This window comes from Barbus barbus (assembly GCF_936440315.1).
Source record: "Barbus barbus genome assembly, chromosome: 34".
Taxonomy (NCBI): Eukaryota; Metazoa; Chordata; class Actinopteri; order Cypriniformes; family Cyprinidae; genus Barbus; species Barbus barbus.
The window spans coordinates 7,331,228-7,355,466 of record NC_136762.1 but is presented as its reverse complement, the minus strand read 5'-3'; the positions used below and the strand labels follow the sequence as shown (position 1 = coordinate 7,355,466).

The following is a 24,239-nucleotide window of genomic DNA, read 5'->3' as shown; positions in this document are numbered from 1 at the left end:
CATGTGCTGAACACAAAAGATGATATTTTGAAGAATGTGGGTAACCAAACAGTTGCTGGTCCACATTGACTTTGATAGTAGGAAAAAAAAAAATACTATGGAAGTCCAGTAACTGTTTGGTTTTCCACCTTCTTCAAAATAGCATGCATGTTCAGCAGAAGAAAGAAACCCGTTCAGATTTATAACTGATTTTGAGTGAGTAAATGGTATAAATATAAAACACTATGACAGACAGATGACAGAATTTTTATTCTTTAATGTTAAAACAACAAAACACTACTCTACTCACTACTCTTGACTGAAAAAAAAAGTAGTTACTTTAATAGGAATCAATCTATATAGTGTTTTATTTTTGTTCAATCAATTTCTTGAATGCTCCTGCAAAATATGCCTATTGTACCGGAAAATTAAACACTTATTTGCATATCATGTGTATTTGTATCTTTGTTCTTATTTTTTAATAACTAAGATAAAATTAAAAATAATGACAAAGCCTAAATATCCACCATTCTTTTTTATATATTTTGTTACCTTGAAAGGATTTGTCTTTATAATGGGGAAATTAGTTTGGCCGTCTTGCTCAGACAAAATAGTAAAACCAACATGACAAAGAATCATGATAAAATCGTGATATTTTAAAAAAAAATCATGATATATTTTTGCCATATCACCCACCCCTAGTCTGAAGTAATGAATTTAAGTAAAGGGGTGCAGAGCCATTGGTGGTTTTGTAGGCAAACATTAATGCCTTGAATTTTATGCGAGCAGCTGGTGGCCAGTGCAAATTGATAAACAGAGGTGTGACGTGCATTCTTTTCGGCTCATTAAAAATGAATCTTGTTGCCGCGTTCTGGATTAATTTTAAAGGTTTGATAGAACTGGCTGGAAGACCTGGCACAATACATACATGCATACAAAAAAACCAAGTAAATAAACTATAGGGTCCTTTAAATCTGAAACTACAGCCTCCTGTATTGCATACTCACAACAACAGCCTTATTGATCATGCACATTCATTCTCTGCCAGCAGGAGGCGCTTTCGGAACGGTTTCCGCGAAAACAGCAGAACATAAAGCAGCGCAGCACCGGACTTTGTAACGTGTAGCGCTCATATTTATTTAATAAAATAATAGCCTTTTGAAGTTTAATCGTCACATTAAGCTGTATCGCGATTCTGGTCTGTACCCGAATTTAAGACCTCTTGAAATCATAATTACGACTTTCTTGTACAATTTAAGACTTTAATCTGCAGTGCAAAGCGGTGAAAAGGGGCGGAGCTGCATAAGGCCTCAGTCACGTGACCGGCTCGAAGACTTGCACTGTGAAGTGTGGGATATAAACTCAAAAGAGAGAATGACGAGTTTATTTTTCTTATCAGAATTGTGAGATATAATCTCGGAATTGCGAGAATAAAGTCAGAATTTTGAAATATAAACTCAAATTTACCTTTATTCTTTTATGCCATGGTTTCCATACACCGCCGCTTGAAAGTGGTCATTTCCTACACCAGATAGCCTCCGCCCACAAAAAAAGTCACTGTTTGCAAACACCAAATTGGTCATAACTTAGGACTGTAAGAGACCTTTCTACTGACTCTGAAAAACACCATCAGAAGAAAGATGCAGAGGATTCCTGATCACCTGCGTGGACCTGCCATAGTCCTGCTGCAGGAAGCATGAGGACAGCAGACATGGCCACAACAAACCACAATATCCATAATGTAGGCCATTACATAAGAGGATCCACTGGTGATCAAGTGATGTAACGCTAGGTTCCCTCAAATCTGTTCTGATGAAACACTAATCTACATTATGACCTGAGAATGAGCACATTTGCAGCAAATTATAATTTTTTTGCTGAACTATTCCTTTAAAAAGATCCATAAACATTCCAAAGGGGTGGAAATTCACACTTTCATAAAACATAAAAATAGCTTTGTTTTGGTATATTTTATTCTATGACGATAAAGTTAACATTTCAATGACTTAATTAACCTCAAACAAAATGAACTGTGATTTAACTCACAAAAAACAAAACAAATATATGCATATATGCACAAAACCGGTGCAAAATTGTTTAATCTCTGGCATTTTACATTCATGGTTCCAAATGACATAGTTCTTATAATATTTTGCAATGTATCAAAGCCATAGCAGAGTAATAGAGGTGAAAGGCTAGGCAAAATGTTATATAATCAATAAAGCTTTAAACAACAGCATCATTATCAGTTCTCTCCTGTTCTCATCACGTCTTTCCTCAGAATTCAGTTACAACACTGTTATTCATCAGACTGAATCATAAAAACACAACAGTTCTGATACAGCATGCTGGTAGGTGGTTTAAAGACAGGCTCTTAACACAGGTGTCTGTATTGACCAGGACAATACACTTGTCAGAAGGTCAGTGTGTAGATCGCACTCAGCACCTCCAGCCACACATGATCAACAGGTACAACAGCACATCTGCTGATTAAAATCAGCAAGCAGATAATCAGTCAATTAAAAGGTATCAACAGATAATGTGGGGTGTGAAGTCATCTGACAACACAAATCTGTGCAAATAAAACACATGCCCCACAAAAGGAACAGGACATAGATGAACACATGTAAGCTGGCAGGTACAAAAGTTATGAGTCTGGTGAAAATACTTGATGTGTGTTAGGAAACCGTCTGGAATTGTAATCTGGGTCCTCCTTTACTCGTTTCTTGATGTCGTTTCTCAGCTGATAAAAACAAAACAATATATAAATAATACTTGTTATATAACATATGATATTTAATAAAATAATGGTGGCTTTTGTGTTTGTGGAAATTCCCCATGTTTTGTGTGCATTAAAAGTTTCTGGGTAACTAATACAGAAAAATTTATATATTAAGAACATCAAAAAAGGTTATTATAGTTAACTAAAACTAGTTGCTCATTTTAATTTGACAATTTTAATTTAAGCTTTAATTAAAATGTAATGTTTGTCAAAGTAAAAATTGAAATAAAACTTAGAGGCTGTATAGACATTCTATATCCAGTTTGCTGCCTCGATTAAACAAATGTTTCACAATCCTGACTAGAGACGCATCGATCTGATATGCAGTATCGGTATCGGCTCCGATACTGCCATTTCTGCCGGATTGGGTAACGGTCAGACAAGACCAATCCAAATCCGATATTGTGCATATACTATTCTGTGTCATTGTTAAGCCCCACGAAAGCACAAAAACATTATAAAGCACCATAAAGTCAAAGTGCAAGTGTTCTGAAGCCGTTTCATAGATTAATGTGAGCAGGCGCGTCATGCACTCATTTTTGAGGGGGCACGAGTGGGGGGGCTCGTGTCCCCCAACACAGCAGCCACAACAGCACTTGTTTTATTTATTTTTTCCTTTTTATTCAAAACATTCCCAAACGCATTAACTATATCATGAAATATCTTGATTCTCTCACCTTTATAGATCATGCTGATATATAGTGGGCGATGGTCAAAGTAACCTAATAATGTAATCTAGTAATAAAAACCTGTCTGTTTATGGGTGTCATGATGACATAACATTTTTAATACGACTGACTTTATTTAATGTGAATTTAACATTGCAAGTTAGGCTACTAATCATAACACTTTCATTGTACAGAAAGAGAACAAAGAACATTTACATTATCAAATAAATTTTTCACTGACATTCTAGTTCAAGCGCACTCAAAAACTCCCATTAAAATCACTGAAGTGGTTTACACTGAAATTAATCTCTTACGGTTTCGTACACACATTTGCACTGTCGTTTCTGACGAGAGAATTCGCCAGAAAGAGGTATTCAATCAGCGAGCAAGTGAAGAAAACACTGGCATTTTAGAGATGACTCATCTGAACACCTCTGATTGTTCATTGCATTCATAAGCTCAACAGAATCGTGTGTGATTGGTTATAATGCGCAGTGCTGTAAACACGCTATCTCTGGCTCAGCGCCAGCCAGCGAACACAGATTGGAATTTAGCAGCTGATGATATGACACACTGAACGATATAATCACGCCGGTGTGATTGTATTAAATATAGAAAATATTAATCAAATGTGTTTTGTCTTTTGGAAGCTGCATTCAAAATCCACTTGGCTCAAAAATCTGACTTTGAATGGGCATGACGCCTCTGAATGTGAGGTACAGATGAATATTTAAGCAGTTAAATTCAAGTTGACAAACTCTTCTCTTCCGCTGCGGCTGTCTGTCATCCTCCATTCAAACCACGTGTCGCGTTCGGTTACTACAGTCAAGATGATGAAACGCTCTCCAAAAGCGCACAGTAACTGAAATTTTAAACGGTTCATAGAAAAGCCTCAAACTATCGCACAGATTTAATAAACTACGCATCAATATCTCTTTCCTTTGTGCTTTGAACTTCTCCATGCGGAGCGCTGTGACTAAGTGTTGCTTCAAGCACATCATTCTGCGCACGGGATGCGCACTAGGCTCTGTCTTTCGCATTACAAGACTTTTGCGCAATGAAAGATTATTTATATTTATCTATGATAGGACTGAACAAGAAAGGCTATTAATAGGAGGCAGCAACATATGATAGATAGGACTCCTTTATATCATATGTTGCTACCTTCATTACTATGCTATACATTTAAAAGAAATGTCTTTTAATTGTATAGTTTAAATTTATATATAAATACATTTACTTGTTTTCGTTAATGTATTTTACAACAATACAAAGAGCAATGTGTAACATTTTATCACATTTAGTCCTACACTCCCCATAAATAATGTTATTTCACTAAATTATTAGATTTTATAAAATTGTGCACTCATGATTTTTCTAGAATAATTGTGTTGCTAAATTATCCGCTAACCTAGTTTATAATAGTAATTTTGTCATCGATTATATATTTTTTTATTAAAATGAAGTTGTCTATATTTAGTAGATTGTGTTTAACATTAAAGTGTGACAATCAGGTCAACACACAGAGGTATAGAAATTCTCCATTGATTAAAAAAAAAAGAAATACCCTCAATACCACGACTGAGGTGCCCTTGAGCAAGGCACCGAACCCCCAACTGCTCCCCGGGCGCTGCAGCATGGCTGCCCACTGCTCCGGGTGTGTGTTCACGGTGTGTGTGTGTGTGTGTGTGTGTGTGCATTTGTTCACTACTCACTGCTGTGTGTGTGCACTTGGATGGGTTAAACGCAGAGCACCAATTTCGAGTATGGGTCACCATACTTGACAATACGTCACGACTTTACTTTACTTTTTTAAATACCCTGGTATCGGATCGGAATCGGCTGATACTCAGATTTTTCTGGATCAGATCTGAAAAACGGTATCGTTGCATCCCTAATACTGACATGCATAATGAACAAATATCTAGTTATAGGAACTTGAGCATGTATGTTTTCATATTATGTCTATTTCAAGACATATGAAAATATCTTTTCACAAAAGGTACCTGTTCACTGTATGCTTCTTGAAGTTCTGGTTCTTCTAAATCCCCTTGTAGGCCATTGGGAGCTGAGATGGGTGTTACACCAGCTGACTTGGCGGCTTGACTCACAGCCTCAGAGAGTGACAGTTTCGGGCCGTCACTCTTTACCATCTAGGAGACACACAATAAGAAAAATGTTGTTTATTGTGACGCTTCCGGAGAGGCAAACCAGTCTGAATGAATACAAAGACATCAACAAATGTGTACATTATCTCAATGTTAACATGTAGCTGCACGAAACTAAACATTTACCTTCCTGCGCTTTGCTGGCATCCCAAGCAGATATGCATCAGAGAGAGGAGGCTGGGCCTTTATCTTCCTCTGACTGATCTGATCTTGTCTGATAATAGGAACCCACTCCTGCAAACAACACGGCACATCAAACAGACACTCAGAATAACATACAGTCTCATATTTAATATTCCATGATCTGACCGGCAAAAAGTGATACAAAAGGATGCCACCACCAGGTGCCTCGAGTAGGTCATATTTTCCAAAAATGTTGTTGACTTTAATGTAAAGTACTAAATCTGTAGAAATAGCATATTTTGGTGGACATATTGTTTTTGAAGTGAACGAAAGAAAATCAACTCACAGGAGGCAATGCAGCTGCCCAGGCTTCAGCATCTCTTCCTGTTTCCTCTCCTCCAACAGCTCCCTCTCCTTCCCTAGCTGGACCTCCCACTGCTCCTGCTTCCTGGGAGGAGGCCAGAGCTTCTTCTGCTGTAGTAGCAGGTATTGGAGAGAGGCTGTCCCCCATCTAAACCATGTATGGGAGACGTTGTTATATGAGACCATACAGAACATGAGAACAGTCTGTTAAACTTCCAAAGCCAAGCATGTATATGTCCAGTCTGCAAAGCAATTGCATTTCATTGTAAATCCAGAAATCACCAAACCCTTTTGTGTTTATTTACCTCCACGTTCTGAGGCTCAGAATGCTGCACGGGCCTCTCTACTGATTCTTCACACTGAGAAAACATATGCATTTAAAGTCAATGCAAAATGTCATGTGAGATCCATGGTGTAATATTTCTTGAGTGAAATGAGACATTTAAAAAGAATTAAAAAATAAAAGTACGCCAGCACCTGATTTTTACCCGTATAACAGCCATATAATTATGAGCCTGCTATGTGGCCAAGAGAGCAGGGGTAGGCCAGGATTATTCTTATAATAATAAGGGTCATAGGACGAGATTTCATGCTTTTCTTACTCTTTGGAGTGTTACAAGCTGTTCGTGCATAGATAAGATCCATAAAATTGCAAAGATTAAAAGTCTCAATCCCAAAGACATATTCTTTCTAAAAAGTTAAGACTAAACCACACCTTCCTAAAATGCCTCGTTCAAACAAGCCCCCACAAATCTACGTCACTGTGTTGGAAGATTTGCATAAAGGCCCTGATATACTTCAAACTAAATTGAAGAACAAACTGATATGACTTCATTTCAAACAAAATCAGGCCGAAACTAAGTTCGTTTTGGCAGTTCGATACAGCTCACCAAAGCGGACTTTCTGGGGGAGTTCGTTTTGGCTTCTAAAAACCTTTGAGCTACCATTGGTCCGTACCGATTACGCAATCGGTGGGTGGGTTCGGGAACTCCGCCTTCTTTGATGCGAAATTAGTTTTTTCCTGGTTCATTTCTCATTCAACAAAAGGTCAGGCAGGAGAACATCATCTCCTAGTTGTTCTCCTAGTCACTAGCAACATAAATGCACTGTCGAATAACTGAACTGCCACAAATATATCCGCACCTGTACAAATCGCTCGCGGAGAGACTTTAAAGGTTCAGAGAAAGCATTTAATTCCTAGAAATAAATTGCTACGAAGCTTGGCGTCGACGACCCGGAGTTATGCAAAAAGCGACCTAGAGAAACATCAGATGCAAGTTTTCCAAAGCAGTGGTTTTCAAACTTTTTTCAGAGCGACCCTATTTTTTGACACGACCCATATATACACAGAGAAAGAAAGGAGGAAGGAAAGACAACTGCGCTACAGACCGATCTCGAGTCCCACCGTAGAGCTCCGGAAGGATGCTCTGTTCCAAAATCAAGTCGGTGCTTCTGAGATTAGTGAGGGTGCTTGCCTTCATGCACATCTATTCTGACATATATTTTGTCCAGTCCATAGTTATCATTATCACAATGTCATTGCGATTTCGAGAGAATATGCGGATGTCACTTCTGAAAGTTTGTTGCAAGTACGCCACATTGCAGCATGAAAAACAAAACTTTTATTCAAATTCTGAATGGAGAATAGGCTATATATACAGCAAAGGCCAGAAGGCCTTTATTAACCCCCTGGAGCCGTGTGGAGTACATTGTATGATTCAAAATCTCAATACCCATTCTCTGCTATTACAAAGCATGGAACAGCCAGGACATTTTTAATAACTCCAATTGTATTAGTCTGAAAGAAGAAAGCCACATACACCTAGGATGGCTTGAGGGAGAGTAAATCATGGGGCAATTTTTATTTTTGGGTCAACTATCCCTTTAACGGCTAATTAGAATGAGAAACAACGTTCACAGTATGTTAACTAAGACCATCTTGACTATCTAAACATCCAGCACTACACACTAACCAACCATCATAAAACTGGTGGAATCTGAAAAAAAAAAAAAAGTTCTGTTGAACGTGTGAAATCAAACCTGTGTGTGGATGATGTATTGAGTGATCTGTTCCTCTGTGATGGGGATGTGCTCCAGTATCACTTGCAGCCTCATGGTCATCATACTTGTTAACCAGTTCACCAGGCTTGGGTTGACCTCAGCTGACATTGTCCTCTAATAGAGAGGCGACATGTAAATTCATGTTAGGGATCCGCTGAGTGTACTTGAACATACATATACTTTCCTCACAGAAAAGATGAGAATATGTGCATTCAATTTTACATTTTAATAACTATTTTAATATCCCCTAACATTTTCAGGTTTTCCATGATCACGAAATCCTGTTTTGATGCGTCTAACCCCTAACACCTTTATCATTAATTGCTAAGTTTCCTTCATCAACCCAAGCCCCCACTAACATGGAAATGTCTCCTCCGCAATTTTATTTACAGTGAGCAGGTGTAGGATGAACAATAAAAGAATAACCAAGACGAAAGGGGTTGTAGGAGTCAGATGTCAGTTGTTTTGGGTACTAACAATGCGGTGGTTGATGACGGCAGTAAGGGCACTTTGTTCTCCGTTCAGACAGTAGAGGTTGAGGGCAAGACACTCAAAGAGAGCACGGTTACACAGCTGCAGGAGCCGAGGTCCAAATGTTTGATCTGAAGCAGCAAAAAAAACAAAAACACATTTAATGTGGTTCAAACATTGGATCTGAAGAAACAAAAAACATATCTAATGCATGTCATATGTTTTTGTGTGGAAATTTAGTTTCAGCATTCCTAAAGAGCCCTTGGACATGATAAAAGAATGAAACTGCAAGCTAATAATAAGCTAATATTTGCTGAAGGCATATTGTTTTTATCAATCTAAATAGAGACTGATCTCCTCATGACACTTCTTGTCTAGACATACCGGTGCAATGCAGAATGTGGGTGCCGATGCCAACAAGTTGTTGTCTGAGAAAAGCCCGGTTTGTCTGGGTGATATCCACCCCATCACGGACTGCGACGGTTGACTAGATGGGATGGACAGGAAGCATACACCTCAAATTTGTATCAGTTCCATTGAATGGAAATCTTGTTTTCATTTTCTTTAAGCTAAGCAATATCATCTTTGGCATGCTTTGACTTTATATCATACAAATTCATATACTGTGTTCACAGTAATTCACTAAGAATGGAAGTCTAGGCACAACACATTCCTGAGAGTTTAAAATTCAGCTTGTATTTTCTTAAAATGCTTTATACATGAATTACCCCATACCAATGTGTTATTCAAGTTATTCAACATAACATGTCATATGATCCTTCACAAATCATTCTAATATGCTGATTTGGTGATCAAGAAGCATTTCATATTACCAAATGCTGAAAACAATATTGTGTGGAAATAAAAATGTTTTGTAACATTATAAAATCTTTTATAATGTCATTTTTGATCAATTTAAGGCAACCTTGTTGAATTAATTAATTTCTAAAAACATAAATGTAGATTGTCTATAGTGTATAGATGTCCACTTTACATTTACAGTACTTGTTACAAACAGAGATCAGTGGAATTTATTTTGTATAGTAATTGCCAGTGTCTCAGAGCTTTTCATAGTTAGTTTTCAAAGAGTCAAGAAAGAATCCAGGGATTCTTACAAAACTTTCTGTGATGTACTCCTCAAGTTCAGCAATTAAGTCATCAGCAGCTGCCTATAAAAACAGAAAGAAAAAATAAAGACGTGGAAAGAAAAAAATAGGGAAAATTTAAGAATCAGACCAGGAAAAAAAAAAAAAAGTGTACAGGAGAGGACAAATATGCAGAATCAAACAACTGCATAAACACCTTAGAAACTTAAGTGTACAGTAAGATATGTGATACAAGATTGTTTACAAATAGCTTCAAATAATGATCTATGTACATTCCTTGACTGCTGTCACTGATAACATCTTGTATGTCGCATTCAATTACGTAAATATCCATTTTTGCACTTCATCTGTTTTTATGTTGAAGTTGTATTATCCTGTCAGGGTTAGTAACTTGTAAAAACAGAAAGTAATGGCAAATCACTTTCAAAGCAAACAAACTACAGTGACTTCCTGTTTTGAATTTCAATTTAGTCAAAGCAAAACCATGGGATATTCAGGATATTTAGGGAACTCCAACACAGCTTTAACGTTTTTTGGAGGTCATTGTAAATATTTTAGACTGCTATCACTAAACATTTTAGATGTTTCCCTTCTGTAACGAACCCATGAAAGGTTTTGTAGTCTCTATTAATAACCTGTTGAGTCTAATCAGGTGTAATTGATTAGGGAGGCATACAAGACGGGCAGTTTTTGGGGGTGTTCTAGGACCAGCACTGGGAATCAGGGCACTTGACACTGCTAAAGAACAACTTACAGTGATATTGGCCTCTGTGGTCTCGCGGCCTTGAAGGAAATGCTCAGTGAAGAACTGAGCGAGTTGGGGCTGGATACGACCAAGTGGCTGGTGCTGCCCGTGGAGCAACAACACCATGTCCACCATGGAGAAGTTCTGACAGACCAAAGCCAGTAGATCACCGAAGAAACCTTAACACATAGACAGGTTCTTTAGTTTCTCATTCTGCTTGGATAAAAAAAAAGAAATGAACTAAAAGGAAACGCATTAACCCCAAAGAGCTCACCCATAGCATCTCCAGTACCAGGGGTGAAGATGTTACTAGTTTGGGAGAGCCTCTGGATGAACTGTGCGATGCTCTCGGTTTCGTTTTGAGGGGTACCCAGAGAGCCCATCATGGTGGACAGGACGCCCTGGACTATCCCAGTGAAGAGCTCAGGGTTCAGGCCTTCACCAGCTGTAGCACCCCCAGGAGCGGTGGCTGCATTTGGTGGGGCCGTGGGAGCAGTAGGGGTCGAGGTGGGAGGCTGTCCCGCAGGAGGCTGAGAGAAAAGTGTTTGGGAAGCCTGATGACAGAGATGCATAAAACTGTCTTATAAACATTAGCATGCATTACAAAAACCAGTGAGAAAAAAGCAGAAATCTAGTGTTCTGGCAAGTGAACCGGAACGGTCGAGATCCAAAATGGGGAAAAAGCCTCAGGATATGTTGCTCAAGGTAAATGGTTTCATACAAGTTAGTCATGGAATCTATGGTATCAATGTTTGAAAATTATAAGTATTGTAATAATAAAATCTGGAAAAAAGTCTATAAAGCCAAAGGAGACTTCACCTGCATGAAGTCTGTGACCCCCTGGATGAAGGTAGGGACCCCAGGCATGGTGACTGTTATAGAAGGGCCCTGGCCACCTGTGGCAACAGCTCCTCCCAGTAGAGACCCCAACAACTGCTCCAGGTTTCCCCCTAAAGGATTCTCCTGAGGAGGTGGAGGTGCAGATCCAGGTTGAGGAGTGCTGGTATTGGTACTATTAGACTCTGTGGACCCAGAGCCACTTGTGGTGGTCGAGGTGGTGGATGGAGTGCTTGTGGAAGTGGAGAAGGTGAATGTTTGTGAAGAGGATGTGGTGGTTTGGTTGGCTGTGGATAACAGTAAAATATATTATACCATGCCCTAACCAGAGGTATTTTACATCAGTATTGCATAAAACATTTTTCAGTCTTAAGAGAATCAGATACATCAAGAGGACTATGATCTCGTTTGAGCTGATCTACATGTCAGTTATCAAATAAAATACTCAGTACTCATTAGGTTATCAATTTTAAACAACGCAGTGTATGTATAATTAAAAATTAAAGTTTTTGCAACTGTACCCATCTGCCCTGTAGCCCCTGACAGAAGCTGACCAACCAGTCCACCAATCATCTGATTCAGAGCAGCAGGAGGGTAGTGTCCAGCCTGAAAGGAAACACAGACATCCGTATAAAACCAACACACAATAAACAAGTCTGAGCTAGGAATTCTATAAAACTTGAAAATAATGCATGACTGCTTCTGAATTTAGCAAACTGCAACTTCCGGAGCAGCACATTGCAAGTTTACGGGAAAACACGTTGTTTCAATATAACATTTAAATGTTTACAACCTATACTACATACACATACACATACATATATATATATAAAATATAAAATACTACAATATAATTAGATGTGATGACAGAAACTACTACCACAGTTTGCTATGGCAGAATACAATAGCAGAATCCTTTAATGGATATTTTAGCGGAAATGTGTGACCCGTGCTGGCAAAATGAGTCGGAATGTGCACAGACTAATTTCGAGGTAGACATAAAGTGAAAAATTTCGATTTTGGGGCGAATTTCAGGTTCTCACAAAAATTAGTTCATTAAGTCCTCACCTAGCAATCGTAATGGTCCAAATAGTAATAAAACATCTAAAATGATCTTTATTTGTACGTTTTCTCAGTCATTTTTCGTCCGATTCACAAAAATTTAGAAGGTCTTTTAATGGAGAATGTGAAAATAAAAATAACTCATTTTTGAAAATATGCTCATTGTGACTCATTTTGCCAGCACAGGTCACATATGTAGGCTTGTTGTGTATAGAGTTAATTAAAAACTGTAATCAAAACCAAAATTTAATTCATAATACATTCATTCATGTGGTGGAACACATTCATTCCTGTCTAGAATTTACACCTCTATATTCTGGAAATATCATGTGAATTTCATTCACCTGTCCCTGCTGTTGGCCCATCATCGGTGGCACAGCTGCTCTAAGGTTAATAGTGGCCCCCCTTGTGGTAAAAGTAGGGTTGGCCATCCTGTGAGTAAAGGAGGGTCTGGTGAAAACCACTCTGGCCTGAGGTGGGTAGGGGGGCACGGGGGCTGGAGTAGAGCCAGAACCAACGTTTGCTGAAGGTGGTGTGGTCTGTTGCCCCTGCTGGCCAGTAGAGGCAGCGTTTGCCATGGCCATGGCTTGCTGAGTGACTTGATGCACAATGGCTTGCATGAATTCTGGAGGTAGACCTGGAATCTGAACAGTAGGGGGGGCACCTGCAACATGCAAACATGTGCATTACATATGGTGCAGATGCAGATCACACAAAATCTGAACATATTATCATCATGTTTATAAATATAACTGTTTTCTGTTTAAAGACAATTTAAACACTAACCAGGCTGTCCAGTACCAGCAGCATTCTGTTGTCCATTTGCCTGTGCAGCATTGCCAGAATCTGAAACATTAAACAATTAATTTAAATTCAAGTAGGGAAAAAAAAAAAATGATTACACTACTCACACACAAACAAAAGACACCCACCATCAATGTTCATCTGCATCATCAGATGAACATTGGGCCCTGACTGTGCACTCTGCTGATTGGCTGGACCAGGCTGTCCGGCAGGCGCTGGTCCCTGGCCTTGCTGATCTGATTGGCCAGTAGACTGAGGTTGACCATCAGCTGCTGGTCTGCCATTGGCTGGCATAGTCACAGTAGGTCCAAGATTCAACTGCAGAATGTTAGAAGTTAATTGACATGTTTTAATTAGGCCTACTTCAACAAATTACCATTACAGACCCTGTGTCTCAGTATTTCCAGCAACTCTGGAAAATTTACTTCGACCAAAAACACCTCAGTACTCATCTATAAAGTGCTCTACAGAACTTTCACTTTCAGGGTTATGCAGTACATGTTTCCCACTGCACGAGTCTCACAGACCACATCCTTACCTGCACTGGTAGGTGATGCACGCCCGCTGGAGTCAGCACAGAGGAGGTGTAGTGAGACATGGGGCGGATAACATGCAGGTGTCGGGGAGGATTGCTCAGGAGGTTACACCGTAAGTCGCTCAGGGCGACAAGGGCGTTTCCCAAGAGACGAAGGGCCTCCCCCACGAGGTTGAGAATGCGTTGGTCCTCATCCCTCTCTTGGGTCTGTTGTTCAAAAAGAAAAAGAAAAACTGATAAATATTTAACCTATTTACGGAAATGCACAAACACCAATTAATCAACCTACTGCCATATTTCTGAACAGAAGTATTAATTCTCAGCCACATGATCTAAGCTGTTAATGCAGTACCATGTGAAACAACAAATCACAAAATACTGATATATGATTGCATTGCTAATCAAATTTTTACATCTCATTTTTCATTGCTTACTAAAACTGTGAAAATATATTTTTATATTATGCTGGCTGAATGACTTATGGCCCCACTTTCAAAATTAATATGCATTCACATCAAAGTAAATACGGCACCTGAGCTCTACATAGAGGAAAACATTTATGATGAGTGGGCTTCTTTCTTACATTGTTGTTGTAGTCTGCAGTTGTCGCTGCCTCTAGAATGAGGTGAGCTCTCTGAACGAAGGGCTGGAGTCTTTCCTCCACTCTCCTCAGCTCCGTTAACATCTCCACCATCTCAGCTGGGCTTGGGTGGCTGATGGAAAGGCAGCAACAGGATCATCATAAATCAATGTTTCAATATGCAATTTGTGTTAAACATTGAACATCAGGGCATCACTTTAATACACTTATGATAGCGGAGGAAAATAAAGGCTTACACAAACTGCTACTCTGTTTATAGATTACTATGCAAGAGCAAGTGAAGCAGAGGATGGTTAAGTATATAGTGAATAAATCAAACAAAACAGACTCTGCTTAGTCAACAAAAGACAGCCTACACTAAACATAACCTTTAGTTTGACACTTCAAAAGCAAGTCACTAGTGGTAAGTATGGTGGTTTGTTTGACTTATAGAGCTGAGTAGGATACAGGAGTAGTGGGAACGTCGCTTCTCAGTGGCTAAGCAGACACATCCTATTTTAGCTAAACTCCCACTGATGGTTTGCATCTGCGCTAATTACTGCACATGAAACCAAGAAAATGTGACTCATCATCTGTGTTATTGTATGTATTGCATTATATCAACAATAAAAAAAAATTGAGGATCCTGCACTCTTTTCAATCCACATGTAACATGACTTCAAATTCTTCCAAAAGGAGTAAAAAAAAAAAACTCAATACTTAATTAATTTGCTGTGTATCCAAAAAACAGGATTACATGCCGAGATGCTAGCAATATTCTTTTATTGTTACAAGATGCAAAAAATAGTGCAAACTAAAGTGCTCAATGCATTTAAAATCAACAAATATTTCAGTCACGCAGGACCTTCCCCTTTTATTTTTTTTGGAGATACAGCAAATTAATTTCAAGCATTGTATCATATACTCTGGTTTTTGATAAAACCACACTGCTCACATGCTTTGGAGTCAATGTCTCAAATGGACAATAAAATCATTGTTTTACTAAGGGAGGAAACATGAACAGAGACTTATGGAATTTTAGGTTTCTTAAAAAAACTTGCATAGTTATTTGAGAGTAAGCGAGCTTATAATAGCTTATAAGGCATAATAGTATATTTATATTACCGTTCAACAGTATGGGGTCGGTACAATTTTTTTTTAATTAATACTTTTATTCAGCATTGTCATGTTATTACAAAAAAAATCTATTTCAAATGAATGCTATTCTTTTATATATTTTATTCATAAAAGAATCCTAAAATTGTTTTCAAAATTGATAATAAGAAATGTTTCTTGAGCACCAAATCAGCATATTAGATTGATTTCTGAAAGATCATGTGACACTGAAGACTGAAGTAATGGCTGCTGAAATATATATATATATATATATATATATATATATATATATATATATATATAAATAAAGATGTTAGATTCCTAACTTAGTGAGGTTAATCAAAGCCGCAAACCTACATTTCTTAACCTGATGTCAGATGTCAACGATGTCTAAGGTAGACTGAACTGAACTCATGCCTACTCCTTCAATAGCGAAATCTCCCAGCTTTAAGAACTCCCTCTGTTTCACCTCACGTTGTAGGTGGTTGATTTTAAAGTGTCTGTACATTTCCCACAAATTTCATTATGGGGCCAAACCAAAAGGTAAAATTAGACAAAAGGAACATTGTTGTCAGGTGTTTATGAAACTTAAAGACAGAAACTCACAATTCTTTTCCAATTTGTTAGTCATTCTTCAGAAATAGAATCTATCTTTCATGTGGCAATTCACTGGTACACAGTCAATTTAAGAAACATTAAAGATTTAACCAAAAATAGAACTGTACATTTCCTTTTTCATTTGGATTTTCTTATTGCATTATCATAGAGGTAAGACCTGATAAATATTGTCATATGTATCAATTACCAGGCTGTAATTCTCCCAAAAACATTTTAGAAATCACCTGATTTTCTCATCATAATACCAAAGCCTCAACAGGGTAAGAGAAAGAAGTTTGAGCTACTACGAAACTTTACCAGATTTAGAGTGAATCAACAATAACTTTGAATAAACAACTATTAAACACACAAACCCAAAATGTCCCACTGTGTTTAAATAACCTAACTTATTAACAAGAATAAATGACTAAAATAGTGACAGACTGGCATTATAACTGCTGTATGCAAGATGGTTAGTCCTTTAACTTCTTGACTTATATTTTTGACTCATAAATTCTATTAACTTTAATTAAAAGCATGTTTCGATAGGAGCAAAAAATGCTTAGCAAACAAAACCGTTTAAGGAACAGTTAATCCAAAAATGAATGTGTCGTCAAATATTTGTGCCATTCCAAAACCCATATGGTGTTTCCCCTTCCCCCCATGGAACACAAAAAGAGAATTTTTAAAGAATCATTATGCAACTTTTTTACAATACCACTGTTCAACTATAAAACAATCAAACAGAAAACAGAACTGATTATTCAAAATTTCTAATTTTTGGTTTATTTTTAGATTGATTATTCCCTGAAACTACATTGGAAAAACAGAAAAAGAAAAAGGTAACTAATAAATCAGGATTTATTATATTATTAAGCAAATAATTCAATTATAATTATGACTGAACTGGTCCTACCTGAGGCCTGCTGGAGGGGGTGGAGCACCCTCAGTCTGCGTGGAGGAGGAAGAGGATGGTGGGGTGCTGGACGGAGGAGGAGAAGTGTCCATGGGCTGTACAGTAGGAGATGGAGTGGAAGTGGAGGAGGTGGGTGGAGGTGCAGAGTCCTCCTGAGATGCTGAGCCTTCCTCGGGCTGCCCCTACGAAAGAAGTCAGAGATAACGGAATAATCAAACAATCAATAAGTAATACGCATGCACATTTATTTTTTCCTTATACCACAGTATGCAATAAGCCAAGCAAGGTAATTCTCAGGAATATAGCTTACCTCCAGTCTCTGGATCACAGCATTGGTGTCTCTCAGCAAGTTCTCTGCCAATAACAGCCGCAGTCTGGGCTCACTTTGCAATGACTGGTCCAAATCTATCTGAACATTCACAGAGCCATTGGTCTGGAAGAAAGAATTATATGGTATCATTGTATTATAGAAAATTAGTTGCCACACACACACTCACTGGCCACTTTATTAGGTACACCTTGCTAGTACCGGGTTGGACCCCCTTTTGCCTTAATTCTTCGTGGCATAAATTCAACAAGGTGTTGGAAACATTCCTCAGAGATTTTGGTCCATATTGACATGATAGCATCACGCAGTTGCTGCAGATTTGTCGGCTGCACATCCATGATGCGAATCTCCCGTTCCACCACATCCCAAAAGTGCTCTATTGGATTGAGATCTGGTGACTGTGGAGGCCATTTGAGTAAAGTAAACTAACTCATTCTCATGTTCAAGAAACCACTATGACATGATTTGAGCTTTGTGACATGGTGCATTATCCTGCTGGAAGTTGCCATCAGAAGATGGGTACACTCACTGTAAAAAATTTCAGACCTCCCAACTCAAAATTTTCTAGTGACTGATTACATCTAAATTTTTCCATTAGCCCAATTTAATTTCTGCTAACTGAATTGTATCAATTGTGGCAACAGTCTGTTAACATTGGTTCAATGAGAAATCATATGTTGAGCCAATAGAGAAATTTAGATGTAATCAGTCACTAGAAAATTTTGAGTTGGGAGGTCTGAAATAGTTTACAGTGCTGTAGTCATAAAGGGATGGACATTGTCAGCAACAATACTCAGGTAGGCTGTGGTGTTTAAACGATGCTCAATTGGTACTAGAGGGCCCAAAGTGTGCCAAGAAAATACCCCCCACACCATTACACCACCACCAGCAGCAGCCTGAACCATTGAGATAAGGCAGGATGGATCCATGCTTTCATGTTCTTTACGCCAAATTCTGACCCTACCATCTGAATGTTGTGTGGTGTTGTGCATTCAGAGATGGTATTCTGCATACCTTGGTTGTAACGAGTGGTTATTTGAGTTACTGTTGCCTTTTTATCATGTCTAACCAGTCTGCCCATTCTCCTCTGACATCAACAAAGCATTTTCGTCCACAAAACTGCCGCTCACTGGATATTCTCTCTTTTTCGGACCATTCTCTGTAAACCCTAGAGATGGTTGTGCGTGAAAATCCCAGTAGCTCAGCAGTTTTTGAAATACTCAGACCAGCCCGTCTGGCACCAACAACCATTCCACGTTCCAAGTCACTTAAATCCCCTTTCTTCCCCATTCTGATGCTCGGTTTGAACTTCAGCAAGTCGTCTTCACCACATCCAGATGCCTATATGCATTGAGTTGCTGCCATGTGATTGGCTGATTAGCAATTTGTGTTACCAAGCAATTGACCAGGTGTACATATATATATATATATATATATATATATATATATATATATGGGATGCACGATATTGGGTTTTTGCCGATATGTCGATATTTTTCAACTCATTTTGGCCAATGCCGATACCGATATATTTCCTTTTGTTTGGAAACAACAAGTCTCTCCTGTGCAGAAATTATAAGCAAAATATTTTTAATTTTGGTTAGTTTTTAACAAGAACTTATTTATTAGAATTAAATAAAAAATGAAGGTACATTTTAACAGTACATTGAAGCTTTGAAAATATCTATAAATAAACATATATCAATAGCTTCATTTTTTTCCCCAGAAAGATGCAGTGTTAACCCTAACATTTTAAGATTTAACATTTGTAGATGGTCTAAAACAAAAGAGCTGTAAAAATTCTGAAAATCTTTTAGAGCTCATGATTTGCTTAAAAAATGAAACATATTACACATTAACGCATAAATCAGTATACATAAAATTATTTAATTTACAAGTGTCATGTTAGTGGTTTTTTTTTTTTTCATGTAAGCTATAGCTTCTGACCATTAAATCAAAACATACTCAATATGTTATGACATCAATTACTGCTTTATTTAATCAGAAACACAGTCTGACGGTGCGTTCCAAACAGGATATATCGCCCTCCGAAGGGCACTTCGGAGTGAAAACAATCATGGCCGCCATATTGAAGTGTCGTTCCAAACCGAAGTGCTCAAAATTAGCCACTTCAAAGGGCCCTTCGGAATGAAGGATTTCGAAGGGTACAACCGATGGACACTTCGGGCCCCCATGATCCTTTGCGCTGATCCGTTGCATGATGACGCCGCCTCAGTATGACGACGCAGAAGGGCACTTCAAGAAACAGTTGTTTGGTCCCCTACACCCTTCAACCCTTCGAAGCTCTCACTCCGGAGGGTAAAACCTTTGAAGGGATTAGGGCATAGGGATGAGCCCTTCCTAATGGAACACAGGGTAAATCGGGGGTTTCAAACTCAGTTCCTGGAGGGCCGGATCCCTGCAGAGTTTAGATGCATCCCTAATTAAACACACCTGATCAAGCTAATCAGATCCTTCAAGCTTATTTGAAAACTACATGGTTTGTGTGTTGGAGCAGGGTTGGAGCTAAACTCTGCAGGGCTGAGGCCCTCCAGGAACTGAATTTGACACCCCTGGTCTAAATGTTATTTATGTAGGCTATTTTCCTTTTAATTTAATTAGAAGTAGGCCAACAGCGCCCCCTACAGATTAAAACTCCTTACGGAGTGGGCGTTAGAACCCGGGGGAGGCTGTCACTGCTGCGATCATTGGCTGTGTTCGAAATGTCATACTATATCATACTACTCTTACTATTTATGCAGCATCCAGTATGTATGCTGCGCATTGTATGCAAATTTTCTGTATGCATTAAGTACCCGGATGACCTACTATATTTGCCAGAATCTGCTAAAGATAACTCACTGAAATCAGTACAGAAGCTGTGTTCCGAAAGGCATACTATCATACAACTCCTACTATACTGCAGTATGCTGTGTGAATATTGTGAATAGTATGTGAATGTTCTGTATGCATGGAATGCCTGCATTACCTGCTACATTTGCTGAAATTTGATGTATGCATCTGAAGACACTGCGTGGGATAATGTTTCCCAGAACGCAACGCACTCCATGTGACCTTTCATCTTCAAACGCGTGAGTGAACTGGAGGCGGGGAATAGTCATTATAAATGTTCACTTGTATATGTACGTATATACATATAAACTACAAACTATCGCTGTGCACTTAAAAACAATATCATTTGTAGGACGTAAATTGTAACTAGAATATATCACTTTTTCCAATTAGTGTAACTGCCAAAAATATCATTGTTCAGTTAAAGACAGCTCATTCAGTTCAGTCCAATAGCCCATGTAAAGTTAAATTGGGCAATATAGCATTGTTTACTAATATAAAGCCTTATTAACAAGCGTTCGTAAAAAGAATAGCAAGCACATATGTTTGTAAGGTAACAGCCTTGACAGCTGTGCTGAATTAATGTTTGTGTTTGTCATGTGACAATTAGCTTCTACTCTGAAATATTTGTTGATTATTGTATACTGTTTCACACACTATTCTTTAAAAAAACAGTAGGCAGTATGCACTGTGTACTGGGCAGTAAGCAAGTATGCCATTTCAAGCACAGCCATTGTTTATCACACACCGAACACGTCATTCTGTAAGTGCTTTCACAGATTAAATGCAGCATCCAAAAGAGTGAATCTAATTGTCATTCAGACAAAACTTTGCCTTAAGAATGAGCCACACTGCTAACGTGATCTAATCACTAGCATGCCCTGAGCACATGTGAGTTAACCCATTCCTCTTATCGGCAAGATATATCGGCATCATTATTCATATCAGGCCGATGCCGATATTTACATTTAAAGCCATTATCGGCCGATTCCGATATCAGTCCGATAATATCGTGCATCCCTAATATATTTATATTTATATTTGTGTGTGGGTATATGCATGCGTGCATATAAATATATACACATACATTAATTCATTATTTATAAAGCACATTTTAAAACAACCAAAAGGTTGACCAACAAACATATAAATGCTTATGCTAGCCAAGGATGGCTGTTTTTTTAATAAATATATATTTAATATAATATAATAAATATTATTACAATTTAAAATAATTCTATTTTAATATATTTTAAAATGTAATTTTATTTCTGTGATAGCAAATTGCAAAGCTACTCCAGTCTTCAGTGTCACATGATCCTTTAGAAATCATTCTAATATGCTAATTTTGTGCCCAAGAAACATTATGTATGGTGCTTTCACACTAACACTTTTTGGTGCGCACCCGGGTTCGATTGACGTCAGAGTTCGGTTCGTTTGGATGATGTGAACGCTGTCATCCGACCTCAGGTGCTCACCCACGAACCGTACCAGAGTCCTCTTAAAAAGGGTGGTCTGGGGTACAGTTAAACAAGTGAACTCCAGTACGGTTCGCTGCTGATGTGAACGCAATCGCACCAAATTGCGGAAGTGAACCACTATTAATGCCGTATTATTTGATAAAAATTTGTTTTTGTTTGTGATTCACTCACTCTCCTGACGAGAGTGACTGACGCGCTGCAAGCAGAAAGCTGTTTGTCTCATTTATGTACGCTTTCAGTATTCTTTAGAGCATTTGCAGTACATTCGTAAGACAGATGTACGTGTCGTTATGCACTAAGCTTTGTAAACAAAACAAACGGTTCAAAAACATAAATATATAAAAGTGCAGAGAGCAATGTTATGCATTTTGCCGCCTTCTCCAGCGATGTCATTACTAAGCAACTGGGTAAACAGCTGCTGGCTTGATGATGCAAACGAACTGCGGATCGGACCCAAATAAAATAATATGAATGCAGTCCAGCAGGGGCAGGGGGAGCAAACGAACTCGGGTTTGGACCAGGCAAGCGAACCAAGTGTGAAAGCACCCTTAGTTTTATCAATGTTGAAAACAGTTCTGCTGCTTAATAGTTTTGTGGAAACTGTGATGCATTTATTTTTTCAGGAATATCTGATGAACACAAAATTTAAAAATAACATTCCATCTATTTTTTTTTTAGCATTTGAAATATTTTACCCTTATTTTTGATCAACTTAATGCATCCTTGTTGAATAAAAGTATGAATTTATTTGTTTCTGCATGCAATTTCCACCACTACAAAAGGCCTCTCTTTAGTTCACAATGGTCCTCACCCCCGTGCTGGTACTGACACGTGGATTTCTTGCACTGTCTCCCAGGCCTGTCATCATCTGCTGAATGGACATCTGAGAAAAAAAGAATACATTAAGCAAAAATAACAAAAATTAAATAATAAAGTGATACAGAGTATAAAAAAATTCTACCTGAATTTGCTGAGGGTCCATAATGTTAACCGGAACATTAAAAGTACCCAGCATAACATAGCTGTTGGCATTGCGGTCATGCGTAGGCCCAAGAGGGGTCCCTTGAGAGCTACTGGTTGAGTTTGGGTTCTGATTTCCTCCCTGTGTCGCCCCAGAGGACCCTGGTACGCCACCTGAGCCGGAGCCCTGTTGGGTGGTCTGCGGTGGGGCCCGCTCTACCAGGTGAATTACTTTTCCGTCCACGTCTAGACAGAGATGGATGAACAGGGACAAGTACAGAAGAGTCACAAGACTGCAAAGGGAATATTATTCAAAAGCACATGCTGAGCTGACTGAAAAAAGGTGTATTTTCACTTTGCAATTCGACAGAATTAGCTTATATGGAATTGTATTCAAAAAATGTCAAAAATGGAGTTCCCTCAAAGGATTTGGAAACTACTGTTTTTATGCAAATCAACTCACTGTACTCTGTTAGGGTTTTCTCATCCTGAAGTACTCTGCCTTGATAAATGAGTCTTTGTTTGTCAACAGGAATTCCAACGGAGGGTGATATGTGCTCCTTGAACTCTTTTACGGTCATCTATGAAGCAAAACGAGAAGCTGTCAATTCAAAAGACAATTGGCAGACAGTGGACTTCTGTCTTTATCTGCTGTCACATGACTTGTTCTTCACCTTAAACTGTGGTCAAATGCTGAATGCCAAGTCATCATTATAAAACACATGTAACAACGAGAATACTACGAAAAATCCAGCTTACCTGTGCCTGAACTGTGTAACTCCTGCTCTGGGAGTCCAGGGTTTTCACAGTCACCTCTATGTTATTGTTTGAATGTTCTTCCATACTGTCTGTATTAAGCTAGAAAACAATAATAACCAGGCAGAAAGTTAAAAAAAGAACCTGTTGTCTATCATTAAACATGCAAAATCCTATAACAAACTACATCACAGTGAAGGAAAAGTGTTATATTACACACACAGGCCACAACTGATAACCAGCTGTCACGGACATCCCCCCTTTCCAGAAGTTTCTTGATTTACTAGAAGCATATTCTAGAAACATATGCTTTTAGATATTAAAAGCTATTTAACTGTAAAAACAGCCTACTGAAACAGAACACCTGCTACAAACATTGCTGCTAAATGTCCATCAAACAAGCGTTTGTATAGCCTTTTTAAGATAACATATGTCTATTTATTAAAAATACATTACGTCTTCACGCATTTTGACTGTTTGTCATCGATAAAATAAACAACAAATAGTAATAAACAGACCAATTAAAGTGCGCTCGAGCTGTGCTAACACGTTAGCACTCCTATGTTTGTCCTACCTCGAGACGCGGTTATTCCTGGTTGAAATTTGTTGCTTTGCATATACACTATACTTTCTGAGTTTACTAACAGTATGAGTGTAATTTGTGCTTGTTTGTATAAAACCGACTAGTTAATCCATTGATGTAGCGAAGCTAACAGCTAGCCGGTGTTGCGCGACGAGCTCGAGGAAGTGTACGATGACGTCACAGCGTTTTCATAAACTCCAGTGTAAAATTAATAAATTATAAATTTGGCATTTGAATGATCAATTATTTCACTATTAAAAGTTAAAATAATAAATTTTAATGGGAAAAAATAAAATATAATTTTTACACTCTTTGTTTACACAAACAGGCCTAGAGCTAGACTATGCTATAATGAGATTTAGCTA

The 24,239-nt window shown here is 38.3% G+C and overlaps 1 protein-coding gene across 3 annotated transcripts; it reads right to left on the bottom strand.

Moving 5' to 3' along the window:
• Positions 1 to 1,930: 1,930 nt before the first annotated feature.
• LOC306854100 (large proline-rich protein BAG6-like) lies at positions 1,931 to 24,055 on the bottom strand. 3 transcript variants are annotated; one of them, XM_079391922.1, is made up of 25 exons: positions 23,866 to 24,055; positions 23,295 to 23,393; positions 22,999 to 23,116; positions 22,537 to 22,781; positions 22,387 to 22,458; positions 17,224 to 17,346; positions 16,914 to 17,095; positions 14,288 to 14,417; positions 13,708 to 13,911; positions 13,298 to 13,487; positions 13,152 to 13,211; positions 12,710 to 13,029; positions 11,825 to 11,909; positions 11,286 to 11,590; positions 10,741 to 11,020; positions 10,476 to 10,645; positions 9,731 to 9,784; positions 9,000 to 9,102; positions 8,622 to 8,746; positions 8,124 to 8,258; positions 6,389 to 6,442; positions 6,067 to 6,231; positions 5,724 to 5,831; positions 5,436 to 5,582; positions 1,931 to 2,722 (listed from the first exon to the last, which is right to left on the bottom strand). In XM_079391922.1, the coding sequence occupies exons 2-25, from the start codon at positions 23,376 to 23,378 to the stop codon at positions 2,627 to 2,629; spliced, it is 3,555 nt and encodes a 1,184-aa protein (XP_079248048.1). In that variant the 5' UTR covers positions 23,379 to 23,393; positions 23,866 to 24,055; the 3' UTR covers positions 1,931 to 2,626. The 3 variants fall into 3 exon arrangements, with proteins under 3 accessions (XP_079248048.1, XP_079248049.1, XP_079248050.1); XM_079391923.1 differs by having other exon boundaries at positions 10,741 to 10,996; XM_079391924.1 differs by lacking the exon at positions 6,389 to 6,442 and having other exon boundaries at positions 1,932 to 2,722.
• Between the last annotated feature and the right edge of the window lie 184 nt (positions 24,056 to 24,239).

Coding starts and splice junctions, on each gene's coding strand:
- LOC306854100 (XM_079391922.1), bottom strand. CDS start 23,378: ATGGAAGAACATTCAAACAATAACATAGAGGTGACTGTGAAAACCCTG. Junction 22,459..22,536: donor TGGACCCTCAGCAAATTCAG/GTAGAATTTTTT, acceptor TTTTTTTCTCAG/ATGTCCATTCAGCAGATGAT. Junction 13,030..13,151: donor TGCTGGTACTGGACAGCCTG/GTTAGTGTTTAA, acceptor TGCATGTTGCAG/GTGCCCCCCCTACTGTTCAG.